A 16,708-nucleotide genomic window follows, 5' to 3' on the forward strand; every position below is an offset into this window, starting at 1 on the left:
TGAGACAATAAGTTTTGTTAGAAAAAAAAAAGAAATTGTGTAAGTTAACAAAAACTACCTTTGGGGAAAGAATGTGTGTGTCACAGCAGTGTTGAGAATGGATTCCTTGACAAGCTCACGTCTGCCAGAACATTCCAAGGCATGTTTTGGAAGCTACTTACGGCATTAGCATCATCAAGCCACGAGAGGACGACGATCCCCATCGACCTCCAACGTCAGAAGAGCTGTTGATGGCTTACGGACGTAAGTTGTGATTGATCTTAGAATAAGAACAAAATGTATAGCAATAACAGGCTGCAAAGTTAGTGATTAGAGACTTTTCATCTTTAGGACAGATCTGCATTAGCTCAGGCCGCCTGAGCCCCTCCTGGCTTGTGTTTTTGCCTGTATAAATCCTGCTGTGCTGTAGGTCGGAGTTGGGAGTTCTTTGGGGCCTGAGCTAATGCACCAGCAATAAAGGACTTTCAAATCTTTTTTTTTGTTTTGTTTTGCGTTAAAGATTTATTTATTTTTGGGCCCAGCGTAATAGCATAGCAGTTAAAGTCCTCGCCCTACAAGTGCTGGGATCCCATATGGGCGCCGGTTCTAATCCCGGCAGCTGCACTTCCCATCCAGCTCCCTGCTGTGGTTTAGGAAAGCAGTCAAGGACAGCCCAAAGTCTTGGGACTCTGCACCTGCGTTGGAGACCTGGGAGAAGCTCCTGGCTCCTGGCTTTGGGTTGGCTCAGTTCCAGCCATTATGGCTGTTTGGGAAGTGAATCATTGGCTGGAAGATCTTCCTCTCTGTCTCTCCTCCTCTCTGTATATCTGCTTTTCCAATAAAAATAAATAAATCTTTAAAAAAAAAGATTTATTTCTGTTAAAAGTCAGATATGCAGGGAGAAGGAGAATCAGAAAGGTCTTCTGTCTGCTGGTTCATGCCCTAAGTGGCCACAATAGCTGGAGCTGAGCTGATCCAAAGCCAGCAACTTCCTCCAGGTCTTCCACACGGGTCCAGGGTCCCAAGGTCTTGTGGCCATCCTTTCCCAGGCCACAAGCAGGGAGCTGGATGGGAAGTGGAGCAGTGAACCAGCACCCATACTGGATCCCAGCACATGCAAGGCAGGGACTTTAGCCACTAGACTACTAGGCCCCGGGAGCTTTCAAATCTTAATCAGTGCCTGGTGCTCCTCTGTGCCAGCTCACTTGGGTACAACAGTATAATTATTAGAAGTAGAAATAATTAATGGAAATGAATGCTGGTGCAAATTCAGACTTTTTCTTCAGCATTTTTCAGATCATCTGCCAAGGTTAATGTTTCTGATATTTTTGCCTGACAACCTGACTTAAGGAAAAGCCCTTAGCACATTTGCTTTGCTGATACCTGCAGATACAGGGTTGTGATCTAGGACTGTGTTTGCTTTTCTGGAATCTCCCAATTAGGAAAGAAAAGCCATGTTTGTGGGAAATTACACTTGCCAGTTGAACATGACTTACTTACCTTACGTATGAACTATAAAGTGGCCTGCAAGAACGTTAGTCTACCTAAAGTAGCAGTACCAGACACGTTTATTTGTGTACTTGATCCTTTGTAAGGATGGCCCCTAACTGGGAAAGAGGTTCAAATTATTCATTTCCTGAGAGAGAAAGATCATGTGATATGGCCCTTGCTTAGCAAGCAGGCTTTGAACTTGTGTCTTAGGGACGAAAGGGAACAAATCCTAATCCTGGGAAAACCTTCGAGAGGCCTTCCCGCCTCCCCTGTCTGTGGAAGACAATCATGTGAAGTCAGAGCATGGGATAGCTTGTCCAGGGTGATGAGACTGGTCAGTGCGCAGCCTAGCGGAGTCCTGGCCCGGCGAGCGAGCCTGGAAGCTGACGGGAGCTGAACTTCCACAGACTCAACTTGACATCTAGTGAAAGCTAAAAATCATGAAGGTCTTTGACTTAATGCTACCTGATAAAATTCTAGGAATGGATGGCCAAACTCAAGATACCTTCTGACATCATTGTCTGCAAGTCCATGGAGAATAAGTTCTAACAGTGAACTTTAAAAGGCATTGCCAATGCAATAAAAATAAAAAAATAAAATAAAATAAAAGGCATTGTCAAACTAATCCCTGTTATTTTCGGTTTTTCGAAATACTAGTGAAATCTCCATGTTTGCTGCCCTTTGATCTTTATTCTGTAAATCACCTTTTTCGTGTATTGTTTTTTTAAAAGATTTATTTTTTTATTTATTTGTGAGGCAGTTACGGAGAGATCATTCATCTGCTCCTTTACTCCCCAAATGGTTATCAAAACCACAAGATGCCAGGCTGAAGCCACGTGCTCCTCCTGGGTCTGTAACATAGTTGGCAGGGGCCCAGCTGCTCAGGTCATCCTCTCCTGCTTGCCCAGGCACGTTAGCAGGGAGCTGGATCAGAAGCGGAGCAGCCAGGACACGAGTGCATGTCCAAATGGAATACAAGTGCGACAGGCAGCAGCTTTCCACAATAAACCACAGCACCTGCCCCTGTTCCTCCACTCTCTGCTATTGGGATTAGTATTAAGGAGATCCCTGCAGTGTTTTGGAGGAACATATAGGTGTATCGTTAAACAAGAAGGCTGGCTGGCCTAATATTGATGATGTAGCATTATTTTACTGGCAGCCTTCATAAATGAATGTTTGCAATCCCAGGATCTAAGAGATAACTAGAATAGAGAGAAACTGAAAATGTTTCATGTTAGGAAATCAGCAGAAGATAGAACTATTTTATGCACTATCAAATGTTTTTGATGCTAAACAAACTACATTCTACAGTGACAGTTGGTAAATATTAGTTCTCAAAGGAGATCAGAATGCCTAGTGTTGTGACAGCAAGAACCAAGTGCATGCCACTGCAGCTGACTTTATGTCATGTTCTGTCTTCTGACTGGGGAATCGCACAATTCCTTTCTCCTCACAGACATGCGAGGGTTCATGACAGCCCACGGACAGCCAGACCAGCCTCGATCCGCACGCTATATCCTGAAGGACTACGTCAGCGTGAGTGAACTCTGCTTCTTGATAAGCCAGGCTGCTTTCTCCACACACTGAGTTCTTTCTTTATATGTATATATTCTACATATTTTGAAACAAGTTGTTTGTTTGGTTTTTTTAATGATTTACTTATTTATTGGAAAATCAGTTATACAGAGAAGTAGAGAGACAGAGAGGAAGATCTTCCGTCCGATGTTTCACTCCCCAAGTGAGTGCAATGGCCAATACTATGCTGATCCGAAGCCAGGATCCAGGAACTTCTTCCGGGTCTCCCACACGGGTGCAGGGTCCCAAAGCTTTGGGCCGTCCTTGACTGCTTTCCCAGGCCACAAGCAGGTAGCTGGATGGGAAGTGGAGCTGCCGGGATTAGAACCGGTGCCTATATGGGATCCCAGCATGTTCAAGGCGAGGACTTTAGCCGCTAGGCCACTAGGCCAGGCCCCACACACTGAGTTCTTACGCTGGCAGCCTGTTAAGTTATAAGGAGATCTTTTTCTGCTGAGATTGTATTGTGACTAAGGTTGTGTCCCTGAGTCAGGGTAGTTAACATCATATAAATGTAGATGTGCCTGTTAATCTGTAAAATACAACAGTCATTTTTAAAATAACTGTTTGTTTATTTGAAACAGAGGGAGAGATCTTCCATCTACTGATTTACTCCTCAAAAGGCCACAATAAGCAGGGGTGGACCAGACTGAAGGCCAGGAACCAGTATTGCATCTAGGGTACAAGTGCTTGGGCTATTACGCATTGCCTTGTCGGAATGGAAGTGGGGCAACTGGGACTGAACCGCTGCTCCAATATGGGATGTCAGAGTTGTGAGCGGTAGCTTAATTGACTGTGCCACAACATCCCCTGCTGAAGGAAGATCTCTTGTGTACCTGTTGTCAGTGAAAATTACCAATTTATACATCTAGCTTTTCTATCTCCTACAGCCCTTTGCTTGTTTCCCATTGCAGTAAGTCCAGTTTTTTGTTTTGTTTTTTCCAGGTTTAGCTATTTATTTGTTTTTGTTGGAAAGGCAGATCTGCCAAAAGGAGAGATAGAAAGATCTTACATCTACTGTTTCACTCTTCCAAATGTCAGCAACAGCCAGCCAGGGCTGAGCTGATCCAAAGCCAGAGACCAGGAGCCTACTCCAGGCCCCCCACGTGGATACAAGATCACAAAGCTTTGGGCCGTCCTCAACTGCTTTCCCAGGCCATAGGCAGGGAGCTGGATGGGAAGTGCAGCATCCGGGACATGAACTAGTGCCCATATGGGATCCTGGGGCTTGGAGATAGAAGATTAGCCCATTCAGCCACCGTACCAGCCCTTTAGGCTTAGCTATTTACATTCCTGTCTCCCAGTACCTATTCACAGAAATGATAGCCACGTTTATATTCAAGGTGATTGGGCCAGCACGTGATGCAGCTGGACAAGCAGTGCCTGTACTGACACACAGTTCCAACTCTGGCTGTTCTGCTTCCGATCCAGTTCCCTGCCGACAGCCAAAGATGGCCAGGTTCATAACAAGCCCATGACATTTGGGTAATTTTGCAGGAGAGGCTATGCTGTTCTTTATCATTAGAAAGGGGATTAATAATACCTACCTGATGAGATAATTATGAGAAATAAGTAGACATCTGTATATACAAGGGTACTTGATATAGCGCAGAATGGAAAAAGCTTGAAAGCTATGCATACCAGAGCTTTCAAAATATGGAAATACATATTATGAAGAATATCATGCCTGAATTTTCTTTCCATGAACTTGCTGAAGTTCCTTACATATCACTAAACTCAGTGCTTGGAACAAGATAAGAGCCCAGTAATTGTTCTATATTAGGTCTAATTCTTTCCAGTGCATTGCAGGTCCCTGGTAAGAACTAGCTCTGAGTTCAGTTGCTCTCTGTTGACCATGTCTGTGATCTTGGAGCACAGAAAGGCAGCCATATGTTACTTAAGGAATTCAGGAAAAAAGTAGTTGATACTATTTGGGAATCCCTTAATTCCTTTATTGTGTATTTATTTATTTAAAGATTTATTTTATTTTTATTGGAAAGTCAGATATACAGAGAGGAGGAGAGACAGAGTGGAAGATCTTCTGTCCGATAATTCACTCCTGAAGTGGCCACAACAACAGGAGCTGAACTAATCTGAAGCCAGGATCCAGGAGCCTCTTCCAGGTCTCCCACACGGGTGTAAGGTCCCAAGGGTCTGGATTGTCTTCTACTGCCTTCCCAGGCCACCAGCAGGGAGCTGCATGGGGATTGGGGCCACCGGGACTAGAACCTGCATCCATAGGGGTCCCGGCATGTTCAAGGCGAGGACTTTAGCCACTAGGCTACCGCTCCAGGTCCTTACCGTTTATTTTTAACTGTTCAAAGATAAATATGAAACAGTCATAGTATTTATGGTATAGAAAGAAGCAAAGTTATATTCCACAACTACAACCAACTGCAGGTAAAAGAATAACCTAGGAACTATCTTGATTTTGGTATTCTAGCTCAATACCCTTTTAGTACAGTCTTAACTGTCCAGTTGCGTTCTGGGTTTTGTTTTGGGAAATATTGAGTATAACAAAGTGCACTAACGAGCACTTCAGTAAGTAGAATCACAAACAAGATAAAAAGCACAGAGCTTTCTTAGCTATCACTCCGATCTGGTGAGACTGTGGCTCAGGGCTCTAGAAGCCTGCACAAATAATTATCTGTATCTGAGAGGTAGGATTCTGCTGCGGAAGTGACCACAACTCATCCCCACCTGCTTAATGCTCGGAGACGTCTGCTCTGGGGCTATGGCCATCTCTGGGCTGACAGGGACGGTACTGACGGCGCGCCACTGCTCTCTCTGCAGGGAAAGCTGCTGTACTGTCACCCTCCCCCGGGGACAGACCCCGTGCTGTTTCAGCATCAACATCAGCGACTGCTGGAAGCCAGAACCAATGCTGTAGAAATGAAGATGCAACCGGGTGGAAAGAAGACAGCAAAACAGATCGAAAATGTAGTTGACAAGACGTTTTTCCACCAAGTAAGTTTTCAAGTTTTCCTTTGCTTAAGGTTCCAGTGGTTGATAATGCATCCAGAGATGTACACCCAGGATGATTGTATCACCCCCGCCCCCATCCCAGACCCCATTGTGAGTGTCCCCCGTCTTTGAGTTCTGGAGCGTCACATGAACGGCACCATCCATGCGTGGCCTTCTGCGACAGCCGCTTCACTTAGGAGAATGTCCGCAGTCCATCGGGCTGTAGCCTGTGCCGGGACCAAGGCCACTGTATAAACGGAGCTCTTGCGTTGTCATTCATCTGTTTATCAGTTGATGGACATTTGGGATTGTTTTTGCATTATTATTAATATTACTCATAATTGTTGTAAATAATGTTGTTATGAACAGACATGTACAGGTTTTTGCATCTATTTTTTGTTCTCTTGGGTATGCCAAGGAGTGATATGGCTGGTCCGTACAGTAATTCCGTGGTGGGCACTGTAGACTTGTCCAAAGTTACTGTACTGTTTTACATTCCCACGAGCAACACACGAGGCTTCTAGTTTCTCCAGATAGCCAGGAGTAGGATTGCTAAATCATAGGGCTGCTTTAAAGTTGTTAAATGTTTTAAAACATTTTTTTGTTTATTAGAAGAAATTACAGAGAGAGGGAGGAAGACAGAAATCTTCCATCTGCTAGTTCGCTCCCCAAGCGGCCAGATCTGGGCCAGGCTAAAACCAGAGCCAGGAGCTTCTTCCATCTCTAATTCCATATCAGGGCAGGGGTCCGAGGACTTGGGCCATGTTCCACTGCTTTCCCAGGCTTATAAGCAGGGAACCAGATCAAGAGTGGAGCCATTAGGACTTGAACCAGTGTCCATACGGGATACTGGCGCTGCTGGTGGTGGCTTAACACGGTGCTGGTCCCAAGGACATTAATTTTATGTCAGTTTTGACAATTTATGTGAAAGTACATGTTTCTTCAGTTAATACAAATCCATTAAACTGATACAGAGGGCCCAGTACCATAGCCTACCGGCTAAAGTCCTTGCCTTGAACACGCCAGGATCCCATATGGGTATTGGTTCAAATCTGGCAGCTCCAGCAGCCCCACTTCCCATCCAGTTCCCTGCTATGGCCTAAGAAAGTAGTGGAGGACAGCCCAAAGCCTTGGGACCCTGTACCCACATGGGGTACCTGGAAGAAGCTCTTGCCTCCTAGCTTCGGATCAGCTCAGCTCCAGCCGTTGCGGTCACATGGGAAGTGCATCATCGGGCGGAAGATCTTCCTCTGTCTCTCCTCCTGTCTGTGTATCGGTAATAAAAATAAATAAATCTTTTTTAAAAAAACTGATATATAGAGAAAAAATTAGGAGCTAGTCCCATGTGAATAAGAATTTGTTTCTAAACGCTTATTTATGTGGAACATGAATGACCGGGAGAATGGAGAGACCTGTGCTGATGCACTCGCCGTTTGTCTGCAGCAGCCAGGGCTGGGCCAGGGTAAAGCTGGGCGTGAACAAGTCCATGAGGGGCAGCAAGAGCACAGTACCTGGCCAGGATCCACTACCACCCCAGTCGGCCAGCAGGAAGTGGATCAGAGACACAGCATAGCTATGACTAAACCAGACACACCAACATGGCCAGTCGCCCCAGGCAGTGGCTTGACCTACTTTTCTACAATGGACAGTCTGATATTGATTTTAAGAATACAATATAACCCTGATGTGAAAACCTATTAAATAGAAAGAAAAATAAATTGGGAGCCTGCACAGTGGCATAAAAGGCTAACCCTACCCCTGCAGTGCTGCCTCCCCACCCCTCATATGAATGCTGGTTCGTGTCCCAGCTGCTCCACTTCTGATATAGCTCTGTGCTTATGGCCTAAGAAAGAAGTGGAGGATGATTCAGGTCCTTAGGTCTCTGCACCCATGTGGGAAACGTGGAGGAAGCTCCTGGCTCCTGGCTTCAAATCAGCTCAGCTCCAGCTGTTGCAGCCATTTGGGGAGTGAACCAACAGATGGAAGACCTCTGTCTATTCTCTCGGTAAATCTACCTGTCAAATTTAAAAACATAAATAAATGTTTAAAAAAAGAAAAGGCCCTCTGCTCTGTGAGATTTGGTCCTGTGTGCCCCTTCCTTCTGGAGTCGCCTCTGTACTTTCCAGGGCCCAGGAGCTCTGCCAGGAACTGAGGCTGGATTTAATGCCTGTCCTCCAAGTAGGTGGAGTAGGTGCTGCTTGGAGTGGGGTGGGGGCAACATGGCAGCTCTCCCTCCCTCCTTCCTTCCCCACCTCCTTCCCTCACTCCCTTCCTTCCTTCCTTTTTTAAAGATTTATTTATTTTTTTAATTTGAAAGGCATATTTACAGAGAGGAGAGACAGAGAGATCTTCCACCCACTGGTTCACTCCCAAAGCAGCAAGAGTTGGGCTGACTAAGAGCTAGCAGCCTCTTCCCCATCTCCCACATGGGTGCAGTGGCCCAAGGACCTGAGCCATCCTTGGAAGGTTTGCCAGGCCATAAGCAGAGAGCTAGACCAGAAGTGCAGCAGTGGCACTATAACCTGTGCATATACAGGATGCTGGTGGTGCAGAGAGGGGATTAGCATGCTAAGCCACCATGCCAGCCCATGGGCAGCTCTTTCTGTCCTGCCTTCTTCAGTGTATCTCTGACTATACTAAAATCAGGCACTATGGGCTCTCACCTAGCTTCTCCGGCTCCTGTAAATGCAGACTGGTAAATTGGAATCTCGGGGGAAATGATCAGTTGGTGAAGGATCTCATGTAGTTACATATTGCTTTGCCCCTTCATTTCAGTTGGTGAATGTTTAAGAAAGGCTTCCAAAGGCATGTACAGTTAGTGTGGTATGCTGCTTGCAACACTGGCGTCCCACGCAGTGCCCTTCGAGTCTTGGCTGTTTTGCTTCTGATCTACCAACAAAGGTTAATGTGCCTGGGAAGGCAGTGGATGATGACTCTGTCACCCATTTGGGAGACCTCATGGAGTTCCTGGCATGTGGCTTCAGGCCGGCCCAGACCTGGCTGTGAGACCATTTAGGGACTGAACCAGCAGATAAAGACTCTCTCTCTCTCTGTCCGTTTTTCCCTGTCACTCTTTCACATAAATAAATGTTCTTTACAAAGTTTGTCTAGAGTCAGCTTCTAATTTTGGTTGAGGTGGATTGAGTTCTGATATCAAGGTAGAGAATCCCAGAAAACAGCTGGCATCATGAGTCTAATTACAAAGGATTCTCAAAAAGTTCACGGTTCATGAGTATTTTGAAAGGAGTATGTATGTGAAACTGCTCTAATAGATGGTGGCAAATGGCATTTGAAGCCACAGAACTAAAGGTGACAAGGAGGAAGGAGGGAAGAGATGGGGGAAAGCAAGCCAGGAAAAAGGGGGGATGCTACTGGGGGCCTCACCTCTGCCCTTCCCTGCATCGATGCAGTGCCTGCTGCGTGTACCCTAATGCTTTCTCTCCTTCCCCAGGAGAACGTGCGTGCCTTGACCAAAGGCGTCCAGGCCGTGATGGGTTACAAGCCCGGGAGTGGCATGGTGCCTGCAGCTGCTGCCGCAAGCTCCGAGAATGGAGCTGGCAAGCCCTGGAAAAAGCATGGCAACAGGAACAAGAAAGAGAAAAGTCGCAGGCTCTACAAGCACCTGGATATGTGACCCCGGGTTGCATGGGATGGGCTGAAGCACCAAGGCTCAAGGCTCCTGGGAGCTGTCCTAGGCACCACCGGGCACCAGAGGCTGGGCCTGCTCCTAGGGAACACAACTGCACCTGGCAACTGGAAGCTGAAGACTGAGGGGCACCAGGGCATGCCACATCCATTTGGCTGTTGTTACCTGGGACCCCCAGGAACCTGCTGCCATGGCGAGCTGACCCCAAGATGATGAACCCACAGTGAATGGGGAATGTGTATGTGAATGTTAACAGGTGCTTACCAATTTGTAAGTCAGAATTTTTTTAATTAATTAAATTAGTGCTTGTAGGTGTTTCTGTTGCTTTTGCATAGACGGCCATTTGGATCTTCAGCATTCTTTTAACAGCTTCAGTCTGCAGAAACTTGGCAGATTTTAAGTGAATTCTTTGGGGAATATTATTTAGGTCGATGATTTTCAACCTCATATACCCATCCAGTGCACCTCTCTGATGGGACAGAAGGGCTGGCATGTGTGATTTTTAACCCATGACCTTCTGTGTCTAAAACCATCCCCAGGAGGAGAGTAAGCGTGGTGGTTAAGCCCTCGCTTGGGATGGCTGTGTCCCATACGGCATGCTTGGTTCATGTCCTAGCTACTGTACTTCCCACGCAGCTCCCTAACACTCCTAGGAAGCCAGCAGATGGCAGACTGCATGCTTGAGGTCTTGCCACCCACAGGAGAGACCCAGATGGAATCCTTGCCTCATATTGTGGGCACTTATGGAGTGAACCAGCAGATGGGAAATTTTTGTCTTTCAAAAAAAAAGGAGGGGGAGGCCGGCGTGGTAGCCTAGCTGCTAAAGTCCTCGCCTTGCATGTGCTGAGATCCCATATGGGTGTCAGTTCTAATCCCAGCCACCTTGCTTCCCATCCAGCTCCCTCCTTGTTGCCTAGGAAAACAGTCCAAGGCCCTGGGACCCTGCACCCACATGGGAGACCTGGAGGAAGCTCCTGGCTCCTGGCTTCGGATTGGCTCAGCTCCGGCCATTATGGCTGCTTGGGGAGTGAATCATTAGACAGAAGATCTTCCTCTCTGTTTATCTGACTTTCCAATAAAAATAAATAAATCTTTAATAAATAAACTTTTTTTAAAAAGCCATTGCCATAAGCTTCTCTCACAGAAGCATATGCTTTTCTGTCCCATTCAGAGACCCGCACAAGAAGGGGTGATTCCTCACCTGTTTTACTGCAGCTGTAGGGAGACCTGATCACTTAGTACTTGGAGTACTTAGCACCAGCTGAGACAGGAGCAGTATACCCTTTCAAATCATTCTTCACCGTGTGCTGAGGCTTCCGGCCTCTCACTTTTCTTTAATTTTTATGCCCCTTTTGTTCGAGCCTCATTATTCTCTCTGCTCAAATCTTTAACCTTGTTTTGTGCCAAACAAGGTATGTATGGATAATACTGTCCAGAAACATGTATCCCACACACACAGATGGTTAGGATTCAGCCAAGTTCATCTATGCAGTCAGAGTTGAGAAGCCTGCCTGGGCTGTGTTAACACCGAGGAATTGAGAAGTTGTGATTATTCGCCCACATGACTAGTATTTACTGAGCAGCTACCTGCGGCAGGAAGGACAAGAGCTGAGCAGGACCTGCAACAGCAGAGAGAGCTAACGTGGCACATGGTGAGGCCCGGCTCTCAGGGGTCCTTGGAGCCTGCAGATTCTTTGCTTGTTTTTCAGGATGCATTTATATCAAAGAGAGAGGGAGACATCTGTCTGCTGGTCAGCTCCCCACAACCGGGCTGGGCCGGGCCAGGCTCAGAAGCCAGCAGTCTTTTGGGGTCTCCCACATGGAGACAGGGACCTAGGGACTTGGGCCATCTTCTGCTGCTTTCCCAGGCCATTAGCAGGGAGCTGCATCAGAAGTGCACCAGCTCTACCAGCTGTGCCACAGCCCCAGCCCCACAGAGATTCTTGATGTCTTCTGAAAAGCAGGGTCCGAGTCAAGGAGCTTTGTACAAGTGAATAATTCTTCATGTATTAGATGTTGGAAGTTCCCTCCAGAGTACAGCCGAAGCAGGCAGCAAAGCACCGAGCCGTGTGGCTCCCAGTGCAGCACCAGCTTCCAGTCAGTCTTGGGCACGTAGAGAAGGGGCAGAAAAGCCCACGGCAGATGAGGATCTGGCACTGGCCACTGAAAACAGCCTGGTCCATTTGTGGCAGCCTTTCATAGTGACGGAACAAAGCATGTGCTTGGAATCCAAACATTGCTTTTGGTGACAACGGAGCTGTCTTTGCATACCATACGCTTCCCCAAAGTGAAATAAGTCAGCGGTCCCTAGCATGCTCTGGAACTTCACCGCCACGGCTTCCGGAAGGTATTCTCACCCTTTACCCTTAGCCACCAGCACTCAATCTCTCCAGCCCTCAGCCCCACACAGCCACTCATCTACCTCCTTTCTTGATAGATTTGCTGAATTGGAACATTCTCCATCAAAGGGATGAGTGGTGAGGAGGGGACTGGTCAGAAGCGCTCAGCTTCTCCCAGGCTGTTCCTCAGGAGAGCCCGCTGGCAGTGAAGCCCCAGGTGCCCGCAGCTGGAACCGTCTGACACCTCTCCCCCACCAAGGACCCCTTCTCTCCCTGCCCCCTCCCGCTTCCCCTGGTTCCCTCCCAAATAAATTGACGCCCTTTGCTCACAATGTGAGGAACCCAAACTGGAACACCCTGAATCAGAACATTGTACTTTTCACCTTCACCTCTATCCCCAAAAGTGTCATTAAACATTCCTTGCAATTTTTTTAAAAGTATTCCCACCTGCTGTTGTCCTTATCATGCTTGTTTGGAATTTTTCCCCCATGATTCTATTACAAAGCACACACCGCCACTTTAAATAGAACCTGCTATCCATCTCTGACCTGTTCACTTTCAAGAGATCACAAGGAAGTTGAGGCTTTTCTCAGGAAGCCAAGGACCACACATGTTTTCTTGGTGGATATCAACAGGGAGATCTGGCAGTGAGCCACAAAGCTACTGAGTGTCCCTGTGTTTTCATAGCCCTTTCCCATCTGTCGGAGAAGAGAGGAAAGGCATTCAAACTTTCACCTGTGATAACCTTCTGTGTGTCAAGTTATGCACTGAACCCACTTGAGGGCAAAGATGACCCACAAGTAGAGGGCTTTCTTCCTAAGGGCCTGCTGTGGGAAGAGGAGGCAGTGACTCTGTGCGTCCTATAAGCAGAAGGACGGAGTGGGCCTGTAGTCTAGTGGTTAAGACAGCCACAGCCCATAGTGCCCGGGTCCAGTGCCAGCTGACTCCAGCTTCCCACCAATACAGACCCTGGGAGGTGGCAGTGATGGGTCATTAGCTTCCTGTCATGTGACAGACCTGGGGTGAGCTCCCAGCTTTGGCCCTGGTCCAACTGTTCAGGCATTTGGGGCGTGAACCAGCAGATGGAAGCCGTCTCTGGCTCACTTACTCTCTTTACCTCTTCAATGGCTCTGCAGTAGAGTGCTGAGTCATTGAGTGCGCAGCCATTCAGTGTCAGAAGATACTCAGAGTTTACTTTCATTCATTTCTTGTGTTTCTGTATGAATCTGTAAGAAATGGGAAGAAGAAATACATGCCCTGTTAATCACTTTGATTTCACAAGGGCTGAAACTGGGTGGTGGTTTTAGAGGCTTGCCTGATGTCCCAGGCTTGTGGCCCTCGCAGCAAGTGTGGTCAGGTGGGGGGAAGTGTCTCCTCCCAGGCCGTTCTGAGCAGAGGGCATGCCCCTGATGGCAGGGCGTCTGAAGAAGCACTTGGTCCCAGGTTAACAACCTCTCTTGGGTTTTTTCCCCGTGTTTAATTGGGGGATAGAGGACTGTGAAGGGGCTGGCATCAAACCCGAATTATCTGCAAATCCACATTCTATTTGCTTTCTTCTCAGTAGGTGCAGGTCAGCTCCCCCTTCATCACTGGGAACTACAGGTGCAGGGTGTTCCTGGGATATCCTTAAGTCTGGACCTGAATGCATTCCCCTCCACCCAGCTTTATCTAATGTCTAGGCACATGAAATCTATGAAGTGTTCCTTGGTTTTGGGGTTTTTTTTATATTTATTTTTTTTACTACAAAGTCAGATATACAGAGAGGAGGAGAAGAAGATCTTCCATCTGATGATTCACTCCCCAAGTGACCACAACGGCCAGTGCTGTGCCGATCGATCCGAAGCCAGGAGCCAGGAACATTCCTCCAGGTCTCCCACACTGGTGCAGGGTCCCAAGGCTTTGGGCCGTACTCCACTGCTTTTCCAGGCCACAGGCAGGGAGCTGGATGGGAAGTGGAGCAGCCGGGATTAGAACCTGTGCCCATATGCGATCCCAGGGCGTTCAAGGCGAGGACTTGAGCTGCTAGACCACACCGCCCGGCCTCTAAGTGTTCCTTGTTAACATCGGGGAAGGGCTGGTCTCCCAGTGAGCATTTGCCAGGACAGGCAGGTGCTCCCAGGTCTCAGGGACACCGCTGGACAGATGCACAGGGAAACACTCCCTTTGCTACTGTTCTATGGCTAATGTCAGCCACATTCTGCTCTTCCCTGCCCTAGGGTCTAAATTGCCAAGGAATTAAGTGGCTGCCACATGATTCTTATAGTGTGGAGCTAACTTTGTTGAGTCCCTCCCAGCACAAATCAAAACCAAGCAGTTGGGCTCGCACATGCTGCATAATGCAGTTGGAGCTTGCCATGGCTGTTGTTCAGTAATCTGAAAAGAGCAGCAGCTGAAGGGAGAAATATTCCAGAGAGGCATTTTTCCTGGAAAATGCTTTTCAAAAAAAAAGAGAGTTTCCAACTGTTGTTTTAGGTATTTGCTGTCATTGCTCTGACTGAAATGGGATTTTAAGTTTTATTTTCTTGGCTTCCTAGCTAACAGGGAACAGAATTGTAGAATAACCATTTTAGGAAAATCAAATACAGTTGGCTTCCTGCAGGCCAACTGACATGCGCTGTCTGCTGCTGCATAGGTCTCCTGAACACTTGGCAGCTGTTTTTTATTTTTTTAAGATTTATTTATTTTTATCAGAAAGATCAGATTTACAGAGAGAAGGAGAAATAGAGCTTCCATCCACTGGTTCACTCCCCAAATGGCCACAATGGCTACAACAGCGGATTTAAAGCCAGAAGCCAGGAGCTCTTCCGGGTCTCCCACACAGGTGCAGGGTCCCAAGGCTTTGGACTTCCTCGACTGCTTTCCCAGGCCACAGGCAGGGAGCTGGATGGGAAGTGGAGCTGCCAGGATATGAAAGAACTGGTGCCCATATGGGACCCCAGGGCATGCAAGGCAAGGACTTCAGCCACTAGGCTACCACGCAGGGACTGCAATTTTTTTTTTTTAAAGAATGAATCTGAGGCCCTGTGGCGTGGCCTAGCGGCTAAAGTCCTCACCTTGAACGCCCTGGGATCCCATATGGGCGTCGGTTCTAATCCAGGCAGCCCCACTCCCCATCCAACTCCCTGCTTGTGGCCTGCAGTCGAGGATGGCCCAAAGCTTTGGGACCCTGCACCCACATGGGAGACCCGGAAGAGGTTTCTAGTTTCCGGCTTCAGATCGGCACAGCACCTGCCGTTGTGGTCACTTGGGAGTGAATCATCGGACGGAAGATCTTCCTCTCTGTCTCTCCTCCTCTCTGTATATCTGACTTTCCAATAAAAATAAAATAAATCCTTAAAAAAAAAAAGAATGAATCTGTAAAATAATATAGCCACTTTGAAAAAAAGAACTTAGTAGTAGCAATCAGATGACCTGGTAACTCCACCGCCTGGAACGTACCAAGAATCTGTGTCCACCCTCAGCTCGTGGATGGATGGTTACGGCGGCCGTATTCCTGTGGGCAGTGTCTGGCAACTGATGGATGAATGAAATGTGGTTCACTCCCCCGTACAAGGCCTGAGCCTTGGGTGGCGCACACAGGTAACTGCTACAGCACAGATAACACGGAGACACCACACTCCGTGAAAGGGCATTAGTGTGCGATTCCACAGCCAGGATAGGGAAGTGCTGGCGCGGGAGGACGCGGGGCATTCCTAGGACCCCTAGGGAGACTGGACAGAGGTGAAGAATTGCCTGTGAGTGGTTGATTGGCGGTGGTGGTGATGAAAATGTTGTCTAACTAGATAGTGGCGCTGACTGCCCAACTCTACAGACGCAGCCAAAGCCACAGAACAGTGCACTCCGGATAGGGCGGAGTGTATTCTCAGTAACGTGAACGCCACCTTTGAACAATGACATGATAGCCAACGGCTGGCTTTCATCAAACTAACATCAGGAAGCAACTCTTCATCATCATCATCCTCATAACAACGTATCTTCAAGAAAAACAGGGCCTCGCGCCAGAATTGTGGCTGCACGGGAGAGGGGCGGGAGGATCCCTAAGACACCGGCTCCGGGTCCATGGGGCGCGGCCCACCATGGCGTCCCAAAGCCCGGCTTGGACTTCGGGGTGCAGGCTCCCGCTGCCCTTGACCGATTCAGAGAGGAGGCAGTGAGTGGCGAATATCCGGCGACCTGCTCCCGGCCTCCAGTCCCTCTCCCCGCCCCCAGGGACCGCAGCCGCTGAGCGCTCCACCGGCGAAAGGGTGTGTATTGTGTGGTCAAGGACACGCGTGGGCGGGGGGGATAAAGGGACAGAGTGGCTGACCGTGACCGGCAGGGGCTTCGGCCGTGCCCGCTCTGGTCCCGGGGTTTGGAAGTGGGTGGGTGATCGCCCGCGAAGGGACGGCGGGGAGCGGGCGCCGTTGCAGCCGCTGCAGCCGCGGCGTCGGGCCGGAGGAGCGGGTGGCTAGGGTGCTGGGGCGCAGCCTTTGTGCGGGGAGGCTGCTCCCGGCTCCTGCCACTGGGGGGCGGCCTCCACCCCGCCCACCCCCGACAATAGCGGGAGGGCTTGGGGAGCCGCGCGGTTCCGGAAACTTTTCCCCGGTGCCTCCACAGTGAGTGCGCGGAGCCACGGCTGCCATCTCGGCCGGCTCTCAGCGAAGGGACCAGCCCCGCCAGGACGCAGCGGTGCCCGGGCTTCCCGTGGGGAGTCCCAGCCAACGGGGGAGACTGG

General features: G+C 48.6%; 1 protein-coding gene across 1 annotated transcript in view; it reads left to right on the forward strand.

Moving 5' to 3' along the window:
• LSG1 (large 60S subunit nuclear export GTPase 1) overlaps nt 1–9,695 on the forward strand; it is a 30,637-nt gene extending 20,942 nt beyond the window's left edge. Inside the window, exons 11-14 of the mRNA XM_041002912.1 lie at nt 120–243; nt 2,927–3,006; nt 5,839–6,012; nt 9,461–9,695. Of these exons, the coding sequence (XP_040858846.1) occupies nt 120–243; nt 2,927–3,006; nt 5,839–6,012; nt 9,461–9,643 (561 nt within the window). The 3' untranslated portion in view covers nt 9,644–9,695. The remainder of the gene's footprint in view (nt 1–119; nt 244–2,926; nt 3,007–5,838; nt 6,013–9,460) is intronic.
• The last annotated feature ends 7,013 nt before the right edge of the window (nt 9,696–16,708 follow it).

The sequence above is a fragment of the Ochotona curzoniae genome, unplaced genomic scaffold (genome assembly GCF_017591425.1).
Source record: "Ochotona curzoniae isolate NIBS_2020 unplaced genomic scaffold, NIBS_Ocur_1.0 scaffold_2587, whole genome shotgun sequence".
Lineage (NCBI taxonomy): Eukaryota > Metazoa > Chordata > Mammalia > Lagomorpha > Ochotonidae > Ochotona > Ochotona curzoniae.